General features: G+C 51.0%; 5 protein-coding genes across 5 annotated transcripts; 2 read left to right on the forward strand and 3 right to left on the reverse strand.

The window, feature by feature from the left end:
• Positions 1-15: 15 nt before the first annotated feature.
• LOC108097124 (fasciculation and elongation protein zeta-2) lies at positions 16-13,686 on the reverse strand. Its single transcript, XM_017199220.1, is given in 6 exon segments — positions 16-1,975; positions 2,039-2,128; positions 2,185-2,400; positions 2,522-3,015; positions 12,676-12,989; positions 12,991-13,686. Coding segments are annotated over 6 exon segments (1,452 nt in total). The 5' UTR covers positions 13,246-13,686; the 3' UTR covers positions 16-1,892.
• A 490-nt stretch (positions 13,687-14,176) lies between these two features.
• Positions 14,177-16,375, forward strand: LOC108097123 (cyclin-L1). Its single transcript, XM_017199218.2, has 3 exons — positions 14,177-14,899; positions 14,964-15,776; positions 15,951-16,375. Exons 1-3 carry the CDS (start codon positions 14,319-14,321, stop codon positions 16,222-16,224), a joined length of 1,668 nt encoding a protein of 555 aa, XP_017054707.1. The 5' UTR covers positions 14,177-14,318; the 3' UTR covers positions 16,225-16,375.
• LOC108097126 (DNA damage-regulated autophagy modulator protein 1) lies at positions 16,252-17,807 on the reverse strand. Its single transcript, XM_017199222.2, has 4 exons — positions 17,533-17,807; positions 17,356-17,477; positions 16,853-17,240; positions 16,252-16,789 (listed from the first exon to the last, which is right to left on the reverse strand). The coding sequence occupies exons 1-4, from the start codon at positions 17,595-17,597 to the stop codon at positions 16,624-16,626; spliced, it is 741 nt and encodes a 246-aa protein (XP_017054711.1). The 5' UTR covers positions 17,598-17,807; the 3' UTR covers positions 16,252-16,623.
• A 1,704-nt stretch (positions 17,808-19,511) lies between these two features.
• On the forward strand, positions 19,512-20,619 carry LOC108097161 (tRNA (guanine-N(7)-)-methyltransferase). Its single transcript, XM_017199291.2, has 4 exons — positions 19,512-19,747; positions 19,808-20,219; positions 20,277-20,378; positions 20,443-20,619. Exons 1-4 carry the CDS (start codon positions 19,578-19,580, stop codon positions 20,545-20,547), a joined length of 789 nt encoding a protein of 262 aa, XP_017054780.1. The 5' UTR covers positions 19,512-19,577; the 3' UTR covers positions 20,548-20,619.
• LOC108097160 (RNA 3'-terminal phosphate cyclase) lies at positions 20,531-21,700 on the reverse strand. Its single transcript, XM_017199290.2, has one exon. The coding sequence runs from the start codon at positions 21,695-21,697 to the stop codon at positions 20,612-20,614; it is 1,086 nt and encodes a 361-aa protein (XP_017054779.1). The 5' UTR covers positions 21,698-21,700; the 3' UTR covers positions 20,531-20,611.
• Between the last annotated feature and the right edge of the window lie 131 nt (positions 21,701-21,831).

Genomic DNA, 21,831 nt, shown 5'->3' on the forward strand with positions numbered 1-21,831 from the left:
TCAAATGCCAGCTGGTGGTTTTTCTTCATTTTATTCAAGCAATTTAAAAGTTTTTCGGTTTGTCCATTGTACATAGAACTTTTTTGTGTTCTCCTTTCACTAATTTATTAAATAAATATAATTTCCATTCTAGGCTGTCATTAATTTGTTTTTCGTTCGACTTTAACATGGACTCTTTAAATAATTTACAAATACACGTACAATTAAGAGATTCCTTTTATTTTGAATCATATTATATGATTTAATAGCCTTTCTTTATGTTACTTTGCAGAGACCTAAAAAAGTCGTACTCCATTTGAATTTGCTTTTGGGTAAATACGTTTTCATTTGACTTATAAAGCGCGACCGTAATTGATATACATTTAATCGTATATCGTATATGATGAAGTCGTAAACATTTATGCGGTTTCTCTTGTGTGTGGTGTGTTTGTCTTTCATGGGTTTCGTTTACTAACCAAGGTACCTAAGATGTGCATAGATGTGATTCAATTATCAATTATCGTCCAGCAGGAAAGTCGACCTCCTCCGCTCCGGCGGCTCCTTTCCTTCGGACATGATATATGTATGTGAGAGGGGTACTTCTTGGACTTGACTTGATGCAACTTTGTATATTCAATACGGATTCTTCTTACTTGCTTATCATTTTATCATTTAGTTTGGAGTTAGCTAGTTAGTGTGGCTGGTAGCTTAAAGGTCGAGGAAAGAGGACATTTTCCTGGTAGTTGGTAGTAAAAGAAGAGCACTGTGCGCCTGACTGATTTGAAGCTTACTTTTATAGTTATTTAATTGTATTTATTTATGCTTGTTTGGTAAAAGTAAATAACACAGCGTTTCGTATGCAAATTATAATTAAATTTGTGTCTCCCTCCTCTACATTAAACGATTGCTTCGAACAAAACAGAACGCAATTTATGGCCTCGAAAACAATAAAATGAGTAAATTAGGCGTAGTAAAACTTAAAGCAAAGCGAAAACAATAACTTCCACTGTTTCTGATTCTGATTGTGATTCAGATACAGATTCAGATTCAGATTTCGACGGCCGTCCCAAATGATGATTGCACTCGGAACACATTCGGAAACGACGGATTCTCCGGGACACACAGGCCATGCACATTATACACTCAAGTTATATATTACATACAAGATACTTATTGTACAAACTAGGGACTGGCAGGAAGGCCTGCTCCTTCGGTTGCAGAAAGCCGGCGAACATAATGCAAGCAGCAGGGATTCGATCTGGGCATTACTCGTACACATATAGAAGAGTAGTTGAAGCTGCGATGCCTCGGATGCATTTACCATATATATTCAAGCTTATTGGAGTCGGCTCTTTAACAATACGAATGCGAATGCAAATGCGAATGCGAATGCTCCTAGGTATAAATATCGTCTTCTTAACTTTTGGGGGAGGAGAGGCGGCGGAGAGTGAGTATTATTGCCGGAAGGGCAGGGGCTGCCCTTTACATAAGGCGCCTCCGTAATATTTCGATAGGTTATAGAGTCTAAATACGAGTACGCGTTACATGTGTATTTTGTTGCATATTTTGATCTGTGGTGCGGCCAGAGGGGGAACTCCATCTCCATCTCCATCCCAGGTGGCCAGGAGTCGAGCCTCCTTGGCGCCCGGAAAGGGCTCCCAATCGCCGGGGTTTCCCGGGCACTCCTGCTGCGTGGAAAGGGCTCCACTCCACCCGAATGTTTGCTTGGGTACGCGGGCAAACAGTAACTGAAGGTACCGGAACTTATCTTTAGACTATGTGGGGCGTGCGCGTATATGCAAGTTGTATATAGATGTACGGTAAGTGGTATAAACACAGACAGAGAGATAGAGCGGTAGCTGGATGCCTGGACTCCTCGGTTTCCTAGGTTCCTAACAACTGCTTATGACTGCTTATGTGGGGCACAGGACCTTCAGGATGTAGTCCGTGAGCAGGGCCGGCACCGTCGGGCTGTCCTCGTTGATGGCCTTGAGGACTGCAAGGGATTGGGGGATTGGATCAGATAGATAGTCGGGGTGAACCGCGTTAGGTAACTCACTCTTGATCAGGACCTGCAGCGACTGGTTGTTGGGCGTGCCAATCTCCAGGTGGTACGGAATGACTGTGGTCAAGTACTTGGGCTCGGGACCTGCTGACACGAGTCTCGTTAGGCGGGAAGATCGGAAAGGATGGGAGGAGACTCACCCTGGAACTTGCCGCGCTTCTTCTCCACGTGGTACTGCCGCCGCTTGTTCTGCACGGCGAGGAGCAGCGAGATGAAGGAGTTCTTCAGCTCCTTCTCGAACTCCAGCTCGTCGCGGAGGGCCAGCTCGTTGATGAGGGTCTCGCTCAGCTCCTGGATGAGCACCTCCATCTCCATGTACAGCTCGTTCAGCTGTGTCGTGCTCAGATACTGCAGCTCTGCGGGTTTGATTGATTGGTTCAATTAGCTCTTGTAAGGGGGAACTCAGGAGGAACTCATGGGGGAAATCATGGGTGAACTTAGGGGGAACTCAGGAGGAACTCCAAGTCGGGTACTTACTTTCCGCGTAGAGCGGCGCACCCAGGACCTCGCGCGCCTTCTCGATCACCTCCGAGTCGCAGTTGTCCGGCTCGTCCAGCGGGCTCTCGGCCTCGTCCATGATGTCGTCGATCTCCTTGATCACCTCCTCCACCGTCTTGATCGGCTGGTCGTCCAGGTCCCCGTTCAGCCCGTTGAGGATCAGCGCGTGCATGTCCAGGTCGCTGGCCACCGCCTCGTCCTCGCTGGCCAGGTCGTTGAACTCGTCGCCCGGTGTCTGGGCGTCCAGTCCTGCTCCTGCTCCTGCTCCGGATCCGTGGGAGCCAGCTCCTGCTGGCGGCATCGCCTGGCCGCCCTGGCTGAGCAGCTGCTGCTGCTGGTTGCGCGCCTGCTGCTGCTGCTTCGTGTGGCCCTGGCCGAGGTTCAGGGTGGGCATGTGCATCTGACGGGTGTACGACTTGGACCAGTCGATGGGCAGAATGTTGCCGAAGTTGCCGGTGATGGTCCACCACATTCTGGAAGAAGAGAAATCAGGTCTTGAGCTCGTTCTCATGGATGGGTATTGATTTCTAGAAACACCTCTATTCTTTCTAGGCTTCAACTCGATTTCAAGTTGCACCTCTGAACGCTGCACTTTGAACTTACAAGGAACTGCACCAAAGCAGCGTGGATTTAGCGACACTTTCATTTGCATTTGCCTGAACTCGCACTCGGCTGCTCTACTTCGGCTTTTGTGCCAAGAAAGGCACTTCCTGAACATTCCCAGCCCGCTCAAGGCTTTCCTCGAGATTTGTGGAGTGCCTTGGCAGCCAGTAATGAGTACTGCTTTCACCGTCCTCCCATTCTTGGCACAGCTCCTGGGCAGATCCGGGGAGATCGGGGGAAATCCCCGTTCCTTCTGCCTGTCGCCACCCACAAACTCGAGACGACATTTGGTGGCATTCGGCATGTAGGTAGCAGTAGGTGGCCAGCAACTGGCTCAACAAACTGCGACTAACCAACTGAGAAACTGCCCGAAGGCAGTCACGCACATCGACCCAAAGACAATGAGGCAGGTGCAGTTGCCTCTCAGCAAATCTCGGAGCTCTCGGGAGCCCACAGTCCAACTTCGATAGCTTTAACTATCCGTAATCTCTTTTCAACGGAGCTTGGAGTTCCCGAACAGTGGTGGTTCTGTATCTGTATCTGTATCTGTATCACTGTATCACTGCATCACTGCATCTCTGTTTTACTGTAATTGCTACCCTTCCGTTTCCTTGGCCTCTGGCAATGGGCCACATGAACCGCCAGCAGAGTTTGTCAGTCAGTCAGACTGTTTGTCTGTTCGGTTTTCTGTTCCGTTCTGTAATGTGCTGTTCTGGCTGCCAGTTGCTGCTGGCTCGTTGCTATCAAATTTCATGATCATTGCCAATCATTTAATTGCCGCTGTCTGCTCTGGGGGGATCCCCCTTAGCCACCGCTTTCGACTTCCCGACTTCTCGCTAGGTTTACCCCATAATTATTCATGCTCTACATTGCCAATGAGCGAGCGAGTGCACTCCGCCGATTAGTGGGAGGTGATTCACTTCAATTCAAGTGCGGAATTCAGTGGGCGGTAAGCGGTGAGGAATGAGTGAGAATGCAGAACGGCCACCTGTGCTCTGTGCTCTGTTCTCTGGTGAAAGTATCCGGAGGAGAATCTCATGTAGAACTTTAAGATGGATTCGTTACCCTGTCACGAGCCAACCCCATGGGAAAATCAATTGTAGAATGTGTGCCAGCCAGTCCGACTCCGATTCCAACTCGGACACAATGATTTCTGCACACTTCAATGCCTTCTGCAACTCAGGAGCGAACTTCCTACGTCATTCCCTTGGACAGGAACACTCTGCTGCCCGAGATGAGCAGATATGTCTATGAAAACAATCGGAATGTATTTTTAAACACCACTCATCATTTCTGGGCAATTCTGAATGCCCCTCCGAAATCGCTGGAATTTGGTGCCTCAATCTGCAAATAAAGTGCAGCAATTCGAGCGATGCGCTGCAGTGGCAGCTCTCGGAAAACGAAGGCAGCCAAGAAAACATAACAGAGGCCGCCGCTGAATAGCGATAGAAAAACCAGAGCTGCTGGCGAATTGTTCGTGACAACTCGCGGGGGTGTTGGCTGTGGGCCAGGGGCGCAGAAGGGGGAGCGGGGGGTAATGTGTCAAACGAATAAACTCAAGCGTACAGTGCGTCCCACGAGCATAGTACGAACGAGTACTCCGAATGCGAGCTAGTTGAGTTGTCGCTCCGATTTGGCTCTGAATGAGGTGCTAATGCTGCAGCAGCCGCCACTGCCCATACAGTCATGGCACGCAGCTTACAGCCACACCGATGAGCCGCCCCACAGATACACACTCGTATAAATATATTATATATATTATATACGTATGCACACATAGAGTATGTGTATTTATAAGTGCCTCAATGAATGCTCTACGTGCCGGCGATGATGTGGACACCGCTTTTGGAGCCGTGGAGCTCGGTGCAGAGGCGGCAGATACCCGTACGAATGAATATTTAAACTGCCATCGCGGCGAACTAATTACGGAACAACTCTCCGGGGAGGCAGGCTCCTCCGGCTAATCTCACTCGGAAATGGAAATGGGAATAAATGATCAAATCAACCACACTATACGCACTAAAATCAACACATCAACAAATCAGCATTTGCGACAGAAACTAGGTCACATTTGGGGCCACAACTAATGGGGTTCGACCTTGTTTTCCCGTTCCACATTTTGTGGCAATTCGCGGAAGTCCAATAACCGTTAATAAAATTAATTCGTTGCTTAGTTTCGCTTCTGGAAAAGCGGTTCCCCACATATACACAGGCTCCCAATAGGTTCCTCATCCTCGACCCTTGAACTGCCTTATCGGTGGCAACCAATTCAGATTGCAGCTCCCACTTCTAGTCTGCCACTCCCCGCCTGGCATTTCCCAGTTCCCCAAGTGTCCGTCATCGAGTCGGGCAATTAGAGCGGGGACAGCCTCTTGCGCACCCGTCGGCGATTATAATTATGGGCCCCATAAACATCGCAGATGCAGATGGAATCTTCCCGCTGACCGGAGCTGGCGGCTCCTTCCGTTCGGGCAGATCTTCTCCCCTTTCCGTGGGGCCATAGCCTGGGATGCGGGATGTGGGATGCGGGCCTGGTGCCACATGCTCGAATGTCCGACAATTAGCAGCCTTACCCTCGAAAAACGCCCCCAAAAAGCATGAGCTCATCGCTCAGACGAACACAACATCATATTCAATAACAATTGGGATTGGGAGGGGCGCACGCGGAGAGATAATGTGTGAAATTAGAAACAGTTTAGGCTTGGGACATTACGTACTATATCTGCCACAGCACCGAACTCGCTTCAACTCCCTGGGAAATTCGTGACACACGTAGCCAGTGGCTGGGAGCATTAAACAAAAATGAAATGACAGAAAGCCACAAGTTTCGGTTGATGAAAATTGGCGACGGAAGGGGAAGTCTTTAATGAATTTTAATTGTGTGTACTTAGATAGGCGGATGATGAATCAGCGCCCCCCAAATTGGCCATCTCGTGATGATGACGACGCTCAGTTGTTCAGTCGAACTGTCCAAGAGTTCCCCTCCCCCCTCGCAACCCCCTCGTCTCTTCACTCAATTGGCTTCGTTTCGCCCACGCAGTGTTGACTGTTTCCCCCTCCCGAAGACAACTCGCTTGGCATTGTCAGTATTTCACTTCGTGCGCTGGCCTTTGCTTCCTGATTTTCGACTCCCTCCGAATCGGAATTCCATAGGAAATGAATGAGTGCTTGTGGCTCTTTCGGCAGCGAAAAGCGGAGAAATAACTTTCTAATACGGTGGCTGGTGTTTTTATGGCGTTCGAAGGGAAGTGGGTAGCTGTTAGTTGGGTAGCTGTTGGGTAGCTGGAGCGGCATGGAAAAGCCGTTGTAGGGTTTCGAGCTGCTGACAACCAGAAGCGGCAATAGAGAATTCCTCGATGGTATCCCAATGGGTTCCAATTCCTCTGCGAACATATTATATTATGAATGTCAAACGGGTTTGCCGCTGATGGTTTGCGATGAAGAGACTCCCAGATGTTAGTAGTTGAATGCCACAGCCACTGGTATTGTTCCTAAGCGAGATTCTGATTCTGATTCGAAATGCTTCGTAGTGCTCCAAACACCGAAGGGCCAAGATAAAGAGGTTCCCCTTCGGGTTTGGCCACTAGTGTGCCTTTATTTGTTGTATTGTATTTAAGGTTCGTTCACACGAGTTTTCACCCAACCGCAACGGGCTCAACATTCGCAACTTGGTTTTCGGCAACCTGCAGTTAACATAATACTCCACAAGCCGACCACTCGATTCCCTTTGAGTTTGGCTGCATCTTAAAACCTTTCCAAGTCGGTTGAATCTAATAGATCGGTATATCTACGAGAATATCCGAACCAATCTAGTAGCTAATTGGAAAGACTTAGCTTTTGGGTTGAGTTGGACAAAAGGGAGTCGGGTAAATCGGTTTGGTTTCGGCGTAAGTGGTTTTCATTCGTTGTTTGTTGCCGCACATTGTCCATTGTTCATTGTGGGGAGCGTGAAAGTTTCCCCCTCTCCACCTGAACACCCGAAGTAAAAGGGTGGCCCTGTGCTACATATCTATCATCCACCCATGCCAAATGCTACATGCTACATGCTATGCTGACTATGTGACAGCAGATACATGTTTGGAGAAATGCCACCACGTGCTAAATAAAAACTGCGGACAGCCGCAGGAAAGTCATCAGGAGAGTCTTGCGCACTTCAAAGTGTTTCTAATTTTGGCCGTTCGCACTTGGCCTGTGCGTTGGCACAGGAGCCCCACAGCCACAGCCCATAGCCCATAGCCCACATAGTCGATCCGAATGCGAACCGAGGAGGTGTGTGTGCCAATGGGCGTGGATGGGATCGAAATAGCGGGCAATCGGGGACACACTTGGGGAACTCTGGCGGTGACAAAAGACAAGGGGATGCGACTATTGGACATTGGACATTGCGGGGGAATGTTGATTTGATTTCACGGCTTCACAGAGCGAAAATGGGCCACCATCTGCACCTCATTTGCTGGTCTTGCCACAAAGTCTTTCCACCTGGTATCCCCCTCCGATCTCTCCGATCTTTTGATAAGTTTTGTGCAAAGTGTAAATGTGTAAGCAAAGGCAAGCAACTCCGTTCACACTTTGAGCGGGGCTCTGGCATTTTGTTTCTGTTGCGTGCCCGAGCAAAATCAATTGATTAATAATTTGTATAAATAGGCCATTAACATTAACAAAACGCGCAAGCCAGAAAGAGAGAGAGAGAGATGGAGAGAGATAGCAAAAGCCGGGCGATACGTACGTATGGCTTCGGTGGCATGGCAATCCAACAGCGTCCGAAACCGCAGAGCGGAGCAAAATGTTGCCAGTTATGTGGCCCATAAACAAATAACAGTGAACAGCGAAGAGCGAAAACGCAAGCAAAACAAAAACATTCGCCTCACATATAGTGTGTATGTATGTGTATATATCATATATAATATATGTATGTATATATAAATATAAAGACGGTATCTGCGACGGTAGAAGCAGCGACCGCGGAGAAGCACCTCGCTGAGGAGCGGAGATCTGTGGGAGATTCGTGGGAGGAGAGCGCCTCTGCTCACCGATGTGCTCAATTCGGAGAAGCAAGACTCGCCAACTTGGAGCCTTCGATGAGCGGAGCTTTGAATGCGGATCGTGGATCTTGGAGCAACCACTGACTTGGTTATGAGCAGGCAACGTGAGGTTCCTCGGATTTCACTCCCCTCTGGCCGAGTCGCTCATGCGAGCCTCGGGAGTCTCCAGATGCCAGCCAGTTAGGTAAGCACGTTGCGCCAAAGACAAATGTGGCCCAAACAAAGTGCAGAGAGGCTGACAGACAGACAAACAGACGGACGGACGGACAGACAGACAGGTGCCTCCGCAGGCGACAGGCACCGTTGTTTGCATTGTTGTTCAAGGACTGCTGTGAGTCGTCTGCTGGCGAAGCTTCGCTGCAGCCTTCGCTGGAGCATCCTTGGCGCATCCTTGGCGCACCAAGCAGCAAGCACCACTCCCACTCCCACTCCCCTTTCAATGCCACAGGCAGCTGCAGATGCTCCGTGGCAAGGACTTGGCTCAATTGCACAATGCCCGTGCCCCAGCTCCCCAGATCGTCCTCTGCCCTCTGACTGCTTTGTCCTTGACTGTATTCCAAATGTTATTTGTTTGCCTGCCGCCCTCTTATCCTCACTGCGATGATGTAATAGTGCCGCAGGCTAGCAAGGCGCCGTCTTCGCTCGTGCTCCGAGCTCGTGCCGGATTAGTCATCGGATATATCTCCCCGCTTCGATGGCGGGCAGACGTTCTAATATTCGACTGGCGCCGAACGGCCGAAACCCAAAGTTGCTCCGTGCGAAGTTGAGTGAGGTTAGGTCGGGCAATTAGCGTTCCAGGGTGGGTCAGCCCGTGGGTGTAGAGGCTCGTCTCCCCGGCAACGCCTGGCAAACAATGCCCGGAGGTTAACGTCCTTTGGCCCCGCGGTCCAACCCTGCAACCAACCCCCGGACGGCTCCCATGCAACCCGGAAACCCAGCAACCCCTCGGCTGCCCTGCCTACCGAATGCATTCGGATTCGGATTGATAAGGACCCCGCATACGGCAAGTTGCCTGGGTGACTCATCCAGCAAGTGCGGATACCCCCATGTGTGCTACTATCCCCCCGAATAAACGTCCTACTATGTACATTCTGTTTTATTCGCCACTCATATCAGAAGGGCTCGAGGGTTTGATCCCTGGTTCGGCCCTGTTTGCCAAACAAGCAACCCCCGCAAGCAGTTCCCAGTCCGATTATTTATAGCCGACCCTCGTAATTGATTACCACGCCACTGAACTGGCAGGACTTCGGGCTCAAGTTTCAGCCAACTGGAGGAAGTCCTCGCCGAATATTGCAATTGCCAGCCAATTGAAAGGCACTAAGCTGTGCTCGAGTCGAGTGTCAGAAATGAGCTCTACTACTGCTACTTCAGATTGAATGCATATTCATGCCCAGGTTTCCTAACCAAACCAAACCAAATCAAGAGCGGTCACCGCTCGGCATTTACCTAACTGCTGTCGGATGAGTTTCTGATGCAACACCCCTGAGTGTTGAGTGCGGAGAGTTGGGAGCGGAGTGCTGTCGTCGCGTGTGGTCCACCATCAACCGATCCACTTCGATCTCCGACAGCCTCTGACTGGCGAGGAGGCAGTGGGGCAGTTGCGGCCAGCAAAGCCACTTTGCCATTTGCCGTAGATGGCTGCGAACAGGTTTCCACTGCACAGGTAATATTGCAAAAGGTAATATGGCAGAGTGCAGCAGAACAGACAGAACACATCGCATTTGGGCATGGAAACTGCAAGGCCAACAGGGGACGACACCAACTGGAGCTCAGCTAATGTGAGCTTCGGTTGAGAACTTTACATTGTTGGAGGCCATATTCCAAAGCGCCGTATCCAGTACCCACTATCCCATTATCCGCTGGCCGTTGCGTTCATTTGGTGAGGCTCCAAGCAGATGCAGTTCGTGCTCCCGAAGTCGGGAGGACTGCAGGACGCAGGACATTGAACCCGCTGCGAAGCACGAATCGATTGAGGTCTCGGCGACTTGGCAGCAAAAGTGGGTCGCCAGCAACAACTCAATTATGAGCAGCAACTCGCCGTCGGCTCCTTATCGACCCAAGTGGCGTGCTTCGCCGAAAGCAACCGGAAGAACGCTGTCCATATGGAGAGCCTTTGTGTGCAGCCGTTGGGCCCCAAACTCGGCATATGGTCAGCGGAGTGCGTAACCTCGCAACTGTGTCCCACTTGCTCATGAGATATGTACTTCCAGTGGTCACTCGTCTTGAGATGCCTCAGCTCAGCTACTTCAAGAATGCGTCCCCAAAAGAACGTCCCAGTCGTCGGGTTCCCAAATTAGTAATCATCGTGTGTTCTCGTTAGCTTGCAGTGGGACGCAGCTTCCGTGTTGACGCAACTTCTCCGCACAACCCGAACTGCGACCTTGGAGGAGCTGCCACTTATCGGAGCGGAATGCGGGCGAAGACTTGGTCAAAGGGGGATTGTCCCCGGGAAGGGGATGCGAACAACGGGCGACCTTCGACCCAGGCATCCTCGCTCGGCGAAGTTTCCACAGCCTCCGCTGAATCGTTATTAAGTAAGGCAAATATTGACAGCAGGCGGCGACGACGCAGTTCGATTAACGCGCCGATACACAAGAACAAAACCATTCAGCCACCGTTCAGCATCTGGGTAGACCCACCAATACCCCTTGTTTCATTCTGGAAACACGCTTGTTACTTACTTTGTGAACACTGCAAGCCACAAGCTTTAGACTCTGCGGAAACCAATTATAGGGTATGAAGTGGTGCGTTAGTTGAGAAGGTACCCTGTTCCCGAACAAAGGCAGAAACAGTTAGTTGGGCACCACAAGTTGCACTCGTGTAGGTGATAGAGAGAGAGAAAGTGGGAGAGAGCGAGAGAGGGGGGAGGGGGAGCAGAAGAGGGTGGCGGGGGGTCCAACATGCAGAGAGAGAGCGGTGGCAATGAATACTCATAAAATGAAAAACGGAACTAAGACAAACTGCAGCGGAGCTAGCGACTTTGGGTGACTTTGCCGCTGCGGAGTTTTGTCATCTGTACTCAGTTTCCAGGTTTCCAGGTTGGCAGGTTTCCAGGTTCCGAGAGATGAGGATATGGAAACGGCAGAGGGCCAAAATCAATTAATACTAATTTATGTGTGTAGACAAAAACATCAATGATTGCTCATTCCTTCGGGGCAATGGAAATTCAGTCATCGTACGCGAACACCTCCAAATGTTTCGGACGCACATGTGTCCAGGCTTTTGAATACAGTTAGTATGGGATACACAAAAATGCCAATTCTATTATAGCTTCTAAAGAAACGGAATTTCTGTTTTCGACCAAATTTAATATTACTATGAGGGAAAAGGGAATAAGAAACAGGTTGCGAGACTATTATTTCAGATATCATTTCTGGGTTCCTTTAAGCGATTGTCCACTGTGTGTTTGTTTGTACACACACACACGCACACGTGGATCGCGGGTGTGCACGCGATTATCAAATTTATGGCTGATGTCAGCCAAGAGGGAACGAGAAAGATAGCGACATGGTGCCATATTCGTACATATGTATATAGCAATATTGTTTTTCGCTCTTCGCTGGATTTGCATTCGACTCGAAAGTGAAGCTGCCACACTGTGGCTGGCTCCGTCCCCTTCCCCTTCCCCGCTTCGGTTGCCCTTCCCCCGCTGCCCGCGGAAACGCTATTCCGTTTCCACCGTTTCCCTGGAGCGGAGCATTGCTCCGTAAAGTGTTTATCTGGAATGAAATATGAAATGATTTATTGCCCCCAACCCCTGCGCTTTCTGCTTTCTGCGATTGCCACTCCACCGAGTGGACATAAGCGACGTAAGTGGATCGGCGTTATAACGGGGCTACGGCTACGGCTACTGAGTGCCCGGTGCATTTGCATTCGCATTTGCAATTGCAAGGCGCAACAGCGCCCGAAAACCAGATAAAAACGGCCAAACGGCGACTCCTGGCCCTTTTATCGATCCAACAAGAAAACACCACACCACCCACCCTTCGCAGTGGGCCAGGATTACGTCGTTGTGTGGCGCCGGGCCTCGAAACAGCTAGTCGGGTTTGGGGTTGTGTTCGGGGTTCGGGGTTCGGGATTCGGGTGGCGATTTGTTGCCGGAGCATGCGCACTTTCCCCCAGCAGCGTCGCAATAGATACGAAAGCGCAAAAACACAAAACATCGCTGAATGCACTTTACATAACTGGGATTGGAGCTGTCGCATACGGCATCCTGGGGTCCCGGGGCTCCTCCCCACTTGACTATTCCTGCAGTGACTCTGCAGTGGCTGGGGTACGGAACTTGAATCACACAGAAGGCACTTCCACAGGAAAAAGCCCAGAACATCTCTGGTGATTTCAGTTCCCCTAGCAAGTGGTGACAGTATGATATCACGTACTCGAAATTGTGGTTCGCAGAGGAACCCTATCTGGTTTATTGATTTCCGAGTTATGACTGACCAATAGCATCATTTCTAGTCGTGTATGTGTAACTGCGAATATACTCACTGGCATTCGTTCATGATCTCCTCCTGGCTGCGCACCTGCACCGGAGCCAGCTCCTCGACGTTCTCCTCGTAGTTGCCGAAGCACTTGGTGATCTTCTCGTCGAACGTGTTGACCAGATCCTCTAGACTGCCGCCAAAGGTTTCCGTGAAGTTGTCCACATGGTCGCCGGCGGCCAGGGACCGCTTCTCCAGGCCGTCCAGGCCAGACCCGCCGCCCTCGCCGGGCACCAGGCCCACGTCGGACAGGCCGAGGTCCGCGACCGACCCGCCGCCCTGCAGCGTGTTGCAGTTGGGGCTGATGGAGCCAGCTCCCCCCTCCCAGTCCGCCCAGGCCGCCTCCTCCGCCGTTCTTGCTCACGTGAGCGTCGCGCACCGCATCCTCCAGGAGCCGCAGCTTGGCCGCGTCCGGCTTGCCGGCCGACGAGGACTCCTTCAGATTCAGGTTCAGCGTGTCGTTGAGGGCGTTCTGGCTCGATATGAAGTCACAGCCGCCCCACTCGTCCGTCTCCTCGAACTTCGCCAACGGAGCCTCGAATTTTAGCTCGGCCATTTTGGTGCCGAGGTCACGCATGGCACGCGAAAAGGATTCTCTCAAGGATTCTGATTCCCCTTCTGGTTCCGATTGGACGTGGGGGCCGTGTTGATGTGCGCGCTTCCTTCCTTCTGACTCACTCTCCTTTCCCCCAACTTCTCCGGGCTGGCTGCAAAAAATTTGCAACCCCTAATTCGACTGGAACACTGGGGTTGAAAGGGGCTCTTTTCGAGCGGGGGAAGTGCCCCGGAACACAGGACTCCTCTAGAAGCACTGCGATCTCGAATAACTCCAATTGGACTTGCTCCGCTTTGACTCCAGCGTTTGTTTTTTCGTCCGCACAATAAACACTAAACACAAAAAAAATAATCACACCAACACACAGTCGCGGCTCGGCGGTTCAGTATCTGTTTTTACGTTGTGTTGACTTTTCTTTTGTACTGCACTTCGCGTTTTGACAAACAACGAACGAAAACGAAATTAGGGATGTCGAAAACATATCCCAATATCGATACATCGATTGCTTCAAATAATAAATATTATTATCGCGATATTTTTCTTGACAAAATATCGCATATCAATGTTATTTTGAAATGTTTTTATTTTACTTTTTGCTTAAAATTGTTTAATAGGTTAACAGAAAATAATAAGTACATATTTTTTCCGATCTTTGGTTTATGGCCAAGAAGAAACTCGATTTTTAATACAGTAAGTGTATAGTCTGACAGAGGTAGAAAACTTGTCAATGAGTTAGTGTGGACTCGAACCATCGGAGGTCTTTTTAGGGTCTGACAAAGGTAGAAAACTTGTCTATGGGTTAGTGTGGACTCGAACAATCTGAGGTATTTTTTAGGGTGTTGCAACTTCGTGTCTGGACACCCACCTATATTCTGACTCAAACCAATTTCTTTTGTAGTATTTTCGACATTATTTAGCACATTATCAACGCACATAAAAGGGGCAACGCCGACGATAACAGGTCAGTATAAATTCACGCGTCGAGCTATCGATATCGATTGCTGCCAAAAGTTGAAAATTGCCCAAAGTGATAAATAAAACACAAAAATAAGCACTTTGCTTTGTGAATCGCGCATCGTGGACTTCGGAGACGAATGGCCAGCCGTGGGGGCGGCGCCGCTGTGCTTCACGCGACGGTGACAACCAGTTCGCTAACGGTGGAGACGATCACCAGTGTGCTGACCACGATCCACTCGAACAGCATCAACATCGCGAACAACAACAACAGCGCAGCGGTACCGGGGGCGGATGCATCGATCGGTGATGCCGTCGGGGGCGTGGCAGCCGCCCAGACGGACGCCAGCAAGCCCATCTACCCGCGCCTGTTCAACCGTATCGTGCTGACGCTGGAGAACAGTCTGATCCCGGAGGTCAAGATCGACGTGACGCCCTCCAGCCAGGACGGGCTGGACCACGAGACCGAGAAGGACCTCCGCATTCTGGGCTGTGAGCTCATTCAGACGGCGGGCATCCTACTGCGCCTGCCGCAGGTGGCCATGGCCACCGGCCAGGTGCTCTTCCAGCGCTTCTTCTATTCAAAGAGCTTCGTGCGGCACAACATGGAGACGGTGGCCATGAGCTGTGTTTGCTTGGCCTCAAAGATTGAAGAGGCGCCACGGCGCATCCGAGACGTGATCAATGTGTTTCACCACATCAAGCAAGTGCGTGCTCAAAAGTAAGTGTGGCTCGGTGCGTTATAAAACCCTATAGACAACACTAAACAATTCATATGCCCGCAGGGAGATCTCGCCCATGGTGCTAGATCCGTACTACACGAACCTCAAGATGCAAGTGATCAAGGCCGAGCGACGCGTCCTCAAGGAACTGGGCTTCTGCGTGCACGTGAAGCACCCGCACAAGCTGATTGTGATGTACCTGCAGGTGCTGCAGTACGAGAAGCACGAGAAGCTGATGCAGCTCTCCTGGAACTTCATGAACGACTCACTGCGGACTGACGTGTTCATGCGCTACACCCCGGAGGCGATTGCCTGCGCCTGCATCTACCTGAGTGCCCGCAAGCTCAACATACCGCTGCCCAGCAGTCCGCCGTGGTTCGGCATTTTCCGCGTGCCGATGGCCGACATCACAGACATCTGCTACCGGGTGATGGAGCTGTACACGCGTCCAAAGCCGGTGGTGGAAAAGCTGGAGGCCGCCGTGGACGAGCTGAAGAAGCGGTACATCGACGCGCGCAACAAGACGAAGGAGGCGAACACCCCGCCGGCAGTCATCACTGTAGATCGCAACAACGGCTCCCACAATGCGTGGGGCGGCTTCATCCAGCGGGCGATTCCACTGCCCTTGCCCTCGGATAAGTCGCCGGAGAAGGACTCGCGGTCGCGCTCGCGCTCCAGAACACGCACACAGTCGCGAACGCCGCGCTCCCGCTCGCCGAGGTCCAGGTCCCCGAGTCGCGAGCGCACCAAGAAGTCCCACCGCAGCCGATCTTCCCGCTCGCGCTCCCGGTCGCCGCCGAAGCACAAGAAGAAGTCGCGCCACTACTCGAGGTCGCCCACGCGCTCCAGCTCGCCGCACAGCAAGCACAGGAAAACGTAAGTTGCTAACTACTAGTGTTTATTTCGATAATTCTCAGCCAATGGTTGCGTTTACTCCAGTATTTAGTGCTTGCTAGTTGTAAGACCCTTTAGCTTAGCTTATGCTGCTTTCATCAAAAGTGACACACAGAGAAGACTTGATATTCATATCCGAGTTGTTGACACTTATAGGAAATCTTCGCGCGACCGCTCGGAGTACTACTCCAAGAAGGACCGGTCCGGAAACGCCGGCAGCAGCAACAATGTGAGTGATGGCGACAAGTACCGCAACTCCGGCTCGAATTCGGGCAAGCACAGTCGCTACTCTTCTTCTTCGTCGCATCGCAACAGCGGTGGTGGCGGCGGGGGCGGCGAGGGAAGGACCGGAGGAGGAAACGGGAGCCACGGCAGCCGAGGTGGCCACAAGCATCGGGATGGCGACCGCTCTAGGGATCGCAAGCGCTAGGGATTGACAAGCAAGCAAACACTCCTCTTCATTTAACTTTTTTGTATTTTACAGATTTACAGATCATTTCTACCGGTTAGTTCGATTTAGTATGTGTAATGAGTAATGTGAAAACGAACTCGGGTAAACAATAAATGTAACTCCTCCATTAGCCACTGCCCCCGTTCGGCGCGACCTAATCCCTAGCTTTGGGAATCACTTTGAACATATCACAGCAATCCGACAGAGACAGAGCATCAGAAAGAGAGAAGGCAGTCGCAGTGCGTATCCCGGACAAGCACATCATCTTCACAACCCTTGCCCTTGCCGCCCAGGATTGTATACTAAATGTAGAAGTTTGCAAGGAATTACTGGCTAGTCCAGCCCAAGCTTTCCGCTCTTAAGCCAGCAGGCTACACTCTAGATGGTGGTCGCGTAGGACATCAAGGCGATTTGCGGATGCGATAACGACACGTCGCGGAACTCCTGGGTGAAGGAGAGGATAAAGAAACTGAAGATGGTGGCGAGGATCCACTCCGAAATAGAGCTTATCACGTGGAAGTACCAGCCGCCGTCCGAGGGATACCTAAAAGAAGATGTGGGATGCGATGTAAAAGTAAGTATTGGATGGTTTTTCCTGTGGACCCACCACTTCCGCGGATTCTGCCCCTTGAACAGGATGTGCGACATCACACCGGTGACGGCCAGCACGATAAACAGGATCGTACAGAACACGGACATGCCCAGGCGCAGGTGGGCGTAAATGCGGGTTCCTGCCATGGGGAAGATCAGGTACGAGATCAGCGCCTGCATCCAGAAGTATAGGGCGCCGCAGCCAAAACAGCAAAAGGCTCCGATGAAATGCACAATCCGCACGTTCGTCTCCTGAAAGTTCCCGACGAAGCTGATGCCGAGGCAGGACACCAGACCGAACCACAGCGCCAGACGGTTGTGCCGGAGCACCGAGGCGTCCAGATCCGGGTGGTGCTCGTACAGCTGCAGCACCTGACGGTAGCGCACGTAAATTGTGATTCCCACTGCAAGGCACGAGTAAATCAATTAGACTAATTGCAATACAGCCGCCGCGACCAATCGGCAGATGACTCATTCGCTGGAGAATGAGATAGAATGTCGAGAGGCGAGGGGACTCACACAGAACGCTGCCGATGTTGATCAGCTGCCCGAAAACGCAGCTCTCGGGCGAATAAGTCGCTGCATCACTGATGTAGGGGACCGTGGGCACCACATGGCCCTCCAACACGGCAAAAATGTACCTGGCGGTGGGGATAATCAGGACGGATAATCAGATAACGTCCACTGCCTACTTACGTGCCAATAAAAGTGACCTGGAAAACCAGGAACGTAGCCACCGGCAGCAGATAAACTTGTGACATTTCGTCAGAGGAGGCGGCGGGGCGAGGATGGTTGGATGTTGGATGTGGCGATGCACTGTAGCACTGGCCACAACAAACTTATCTACTTTAATTGCGCTGCAATAAACCGATTCTGAGAACGAAATGTTTTGGTCGCTAGCAGTGCTGGCACTCCACCGAGTTGTATACTTTCTAGCTTTATATCGGATAGTGTTTTTAATTTCATTAGAGGTATTCTTCAAAATAAAGTTATGGTACTTTGTCGTGACACGGCGAGAAGAAACCAACCGAATTGTCATCTCTAGTATACGCTGGAATGCAAGTTAACTGTTCTTTCCCATAGGGCTGGTACCCTATTTGGTTGATTCCAATTAAGCAGATTTTCTACTGGGCATGTGGCGATTGAGCAGATTTTCTACGGGTCATTTTGATGTTGTTACAATTAGGGATATTTTGCTTGCTGCGGAATTATGTTTGCCTGGTGTTTGAAATCTAGAAACCTGGCTATTTGACGAACAAAATCAGCTGTCTCGATCGCAGATTTTCTACTGGGCATGTGGCGATTGAGCAGATTTTCTACTGGTCATTTTGATGTTGTTACAATTAGGGATATTTTGCTTGCTGCGGAATTATGTTTGCCTGGTGTTTGAAATCTAGAAACCTGGCTATTTGACGAACAAAATCAGCTGTCTCGATCGCAGATTTTCTACTGGGCATGTGGCGATTGAGCAGATTTTCTACTGGTCATTTTGATGTTGTTACATGTTTTGCTTGCTGCGAACAATTTTTTAGTTCGGCAGGGGAGTGCAATCAAAAATGTATTTAGCTTATATGGTTGACGGACCGTGTGCTGCAAGGGGTTTTGAAGAAGTCTGAGATTTCGGGGGGAGTCCGGACATCCTGGCTCACCCCCTTGCGTCCGCCCCTGATAAAAAGAATAACATTTTCTGCAAGCAAATTGCGACGAACTGAATTGCAAACACCAGGCCAACATAACCGCTTAGCAGGTGAAAATCGATCAGCTGATCAGCTTAAAATTGGCTTGTTCAGTGATGAGCGCGTGACAAATTATTCTTGTCACGCCAACAACAACCACATGGAAATTAATTAATTACTTGTGCGCGGCGTGCTATTCCGTGACACGCACAAAGAATCAGCGTGGTTTCGCATCTCTGATCTGATGTTTATTTTGAAACAACGGTTCTTTCGAGTGATGCGGCGTTCTGATTGGTGGAAACAGTGAGGGGAAGTGTGCCAAGGACAGTTAACTTAAAAAAGAACCGTTACTTAAGTAAATTCTGTTTTACCAGCTGCAGCCTGCTATTGATTATGTTGGCCTGGTGTCAGAAATCGAATTTCATATTGAAATTGGCTGGTTTCAAGATCCCAAACACCAGGCAAACAGAAAGGCTTAGTAGGTGGATGCTCAGCAGCAGCATTTATGTATAAGGCAGGGGCGGAAGCAAAAAAAAATTTGGGGGGAGCCTGGTGTTTGAAATCTAGAAACCTGGCTATTTGACGAACAAAATCAGCTGTCTTGATCGCGCAAAGTGTGGGATTTTGAATTGAAAGCATCAGGCAATCATAACTATTCAGAAGGTGGTCGCCGAAAAGTTTTTGGTTTCTTATTGAGCAGATTTTCTACTGGTCGCTTTTAGGCATCTATTACTTTCTGTAGATTATGTTTGCCTGATATTTGAAATTAAAAATTTGAGCGAAAACGGCCAAAATACCTAAAATACCAGAAAAACAATACCTAAATTTCTATCCGGAATCGAGAATATGTATGTATCTTTTATTTATTATAATTAAATAAATATATGTTACTTTATAAAAATAAAAAAAAATAACAAATATATGAAGGTATATTTCACAGATTTTAAGATGAGGGAATGCCCCCAATATCTGCGAGCCTTTTTTTTTTTTGGTATATTTAGTACATTTTATCGGCGTGCAACGTGCTGTTGTCCACTCTTAGTAGGTTTCCCCTCTTCACGAATTATGGTTGCCACCGGCGCACAGGTCAAGAACCGGGATCAGGACCAGGACCGGGATGAGATTCAGGAACTCGATGTTCTGAGCCCCACGTCGGCGGTGACGGGACTGCCACAGAAACGCTACTACCGCCAGCGGGCGCACTCGAACCCTATTGCGGACCACAGTTTTGACTAGTGAGTGAGCTATAAAGAAGTTATTTGTGGATCCACGGTCACCAACGGATTTGTTTGCAGTCCAGCCCACCCGGAGGACTTTGACTGGCGCACGCTGTATCCGAGCATCCAGCCGGGCCAGCAGGTGAGTTTCGCGGACATCGGTTGCGGTTACGGCGGCTTCCTGATCACCCTGGGCGAGATGTTTCCCGAAAAGCTGTCCATCGGCATGGAGATCCGCGTCAAGGTGTCCGACTACGTGGTGGATAGAATCGCGGCGCTGCGGCATAAGAACGCGTCCACAGGCGCCTACCGGAACGTGGCCTGCCTGCGCACCAATGCAATGAAGTATCTGCCCAACTATTTCGCCAAAGGTCAGCTCGAGAAGATGTTCTTCCTCTATCCTGACCCGCACTTCAAGCGGGCCAAGCACAAGTGGCGCATCATCAACCAGGCCCTGCTGTCCGAGTACGCCTACGTCCTACAGAAGGGGGTGAGTCCCGGCACCTGCTAAGAGAACTACAGCTACAGCATTTAACTCTTCATCTAGGGTCTGGTGTATACCATGACGGACGTAGAAGACCTGCACCAGTGGATCGTGGCGCACATGGAGGAGCATCCGCTGTACGAGCGTCTGACCGAGGAGGAGGCGGTACGTTGATTCCTGCGGGCGATCTTGCCGCACAATAATCCTCTGCTTTAATACCAACCCACAGCAATCCGACCCCATCACCCCGAAGCTGTACCAGAGCAGCGAGGAGGGCGCCAAAGTGGTGCGCAACAAGGGCGATCACTTCCTGGCCATTTTCCGACGCCTTTAGGGCCACGTATATTCTCCATATGTGTAAACATAATTTAACGTTACCGTAGAGTAAAGATCGAGTGTTAGAGCATTTCGTTGAGTTGTCCCAGGCCCTCGCAGGAAACCAATGTCTGTCCGGCGTTCTCCACCGTCACTTCGAACTTGACGTCGGTGAGCTGCTCGGCGACATGGATGGCGGTGCGCGTGTGCTTGGTGAGGGGGCCAGTGCGCATCCGGGATCGGCCGACGGCCAGGGCCATGTAAATGATAAGCTGGTCCTGCATGTGTTGGTCTACGCAGATCTCCTTGCGCACATATTCGGCCAGCTGGCAGGAGGCCTCCGAGCCGAGCACGTGCCCGTCGATCCGCTTTCCACCCAGCGTGGCAGAGCCCAGGACGCAACCGCCAGTCGTGCGGGCCGTCATCAGGATGCCAGCACCGTTGTCGCGCGCTAGCTCCGGAACGTGCTTCACCGCCTCGATAGTGCACACCTGGTCAGGCCACAGGCGGCGAATCTCGCGCTGCGCCGTCTGCTGTATGTCCATTGCGATGCTCTTTGGAAGGCGGCCGGCGCAAAAAGCCACTCCGCTGACCAGCTGCAGCCGGCCGAAGTCCAAAAACTGTCCGGCGTCCAGCTTGGGCACTGGCTGCACGTCCAGCTGGCAGCTGCCCTTGCCGCGAGGGAAGAACCCCAGTTGTTGCACCTTCAGGTCGAAGCCGGCGCCGAAGCGCCGCAGGTTAGGCAGCAGCACCTGCTGCATGTACTCCACCTGCGGGGCAAAAGCAACGTTCGTGCCCCCAGTTACGTGCAGACGCGAGGGGCCGCCGGCGAAGAGAAGGACGGGCAGGGCCATCTGGTAGATAAGCGTGATGCTGGCCGCCGTATGCGCATCCACTCGGTAGTTGCTTCCCAATATGGTGCGCGGCGTGAATTCCACTTCTGTGGAGAACAGCTCGTTGCCTACTACATCCGCGTTGGAGATGTCTCGGACCAGGTTCAGTCCGTGCAGGTGCTGGTGCGAGAGCCCCGGCTTTGGGCGGTTGGCTCGGATCTTGACCACGCGCACCGGCTTGCCCAAGATGCAACTAAGGCTCAGGGCGTTGCGCAGTGCCTGTCCGCCGCCCTCCAGGTAGGATCCGTCGATCTCCACGAAGCCCTTTGGGTCCATTTCAATTTGCCTTGCTCGGTTTCTTGTAAGACTGAACAGAGGTTTTTCTGGATGGTTTCTTTCGAGCTGTCAGCAGGATTTGTCGCCTGTGTGTCAGGTCTGGAACAAAGGCTATTCTGGCTCGTTATATGTCA

Source organism: Drosophila ficusphila, unplaced genomic scaffold (assembly GCF_018152265.1).
Source record: "Drosophila ficusphila isolate 14025-0441.05 unplaced genomic scaffold, ASM1815226v1 contig_198, whole genome shotgun sequence".
Lineage (NCBI taxonomy): Eukaryota > Metazoa > Arthropoda > Insecta > Diptera > Drosophilidae > Drosophila > Drosophila ficusphila.

What these genes read in the sequence shown, in the direction of transcription:
- LOC108097161 (XM_017199291.2), top strand. Translation starts at nt 19,578, where the DNA reads ATGGTTGCCACCGGCGCACAGGTCAAGAACCGGGATCAGGACCAGGAC. An exon ending in GCGGACCACAGTTTTGACTA is followed by an intron (nt 19,748 to 19,807) that starts GTGAGTGAGCTA and finishes ATTTGTTTGCAG; the next exon opens with TCCAGCCCACCCGGAGGACT. An exon ending in GTCTGACCGAGGAGGAGGCG is followed by an intron (nt 20,379 to 20,442) that starts GTACGTTGATTC and finishes ACCAACCCACAG; the next exon opens with CAATCCGACCCCATCACCCC.
- LOC108097123 (XM_017199218.2), top strand. Translation starts at nt 14,319, where the DNA reads ATGGCCAGCCGTGGGGGCGGCGCCGCTGTGCTTCACGCGACGGTGACA. An exon ending in AAGCAAGTGCGTGCTCAAAA is followed by an intron (nt 14,900 to 14,963) that starts GTAAGTGTGGCT and finishes ATATGCCCGCAG; the next exon opens with GGAGATCTCGCCCATGGTGC. An exon ending in CACAGCAAGCACAGGAAAAC is followed by an intron (nt 15,777 to 15,950) that starts GTAAGTTGCTAA and finishes TGACACTTATAG; the next exon opens with GAAATCTTCGCGCGACCGCT.
- LOC108097160 (XM_017199290.2), bottom strand. Translation starts at nt 21,697, where the DNA reads ATGGACCCAAAGGGCTTCGTGGAGATCGACGGATCCTACCTGGAGGGC.
- LOC108097126 (XM_017199222.2), bottom strand. Translation starts at nt 17,597, where the DNA reads ATGTCACAAGTTTATCTGCTGCCGGTGGCTACGTTCCTGGTTTTCCAG. An exon ending in CAACATCGGCAGCGTTCTGT is followed by an intron (nt 17,241 to 17,355) that starts GTGAGTCCCCTC and finishes CGTGCCTTGCAG; the next exon opens with TGGGAATCACAATTTACGTG. An exon ending in GGGCAGAATCCGCGGAAGTG is followed by an intron (nt 16,790 to 16,852) that starts GTGGGTCCACAG and finishes ATCTTCTTTTAG; the next exon opens with GTATCCCTCGGACGGCGGCT.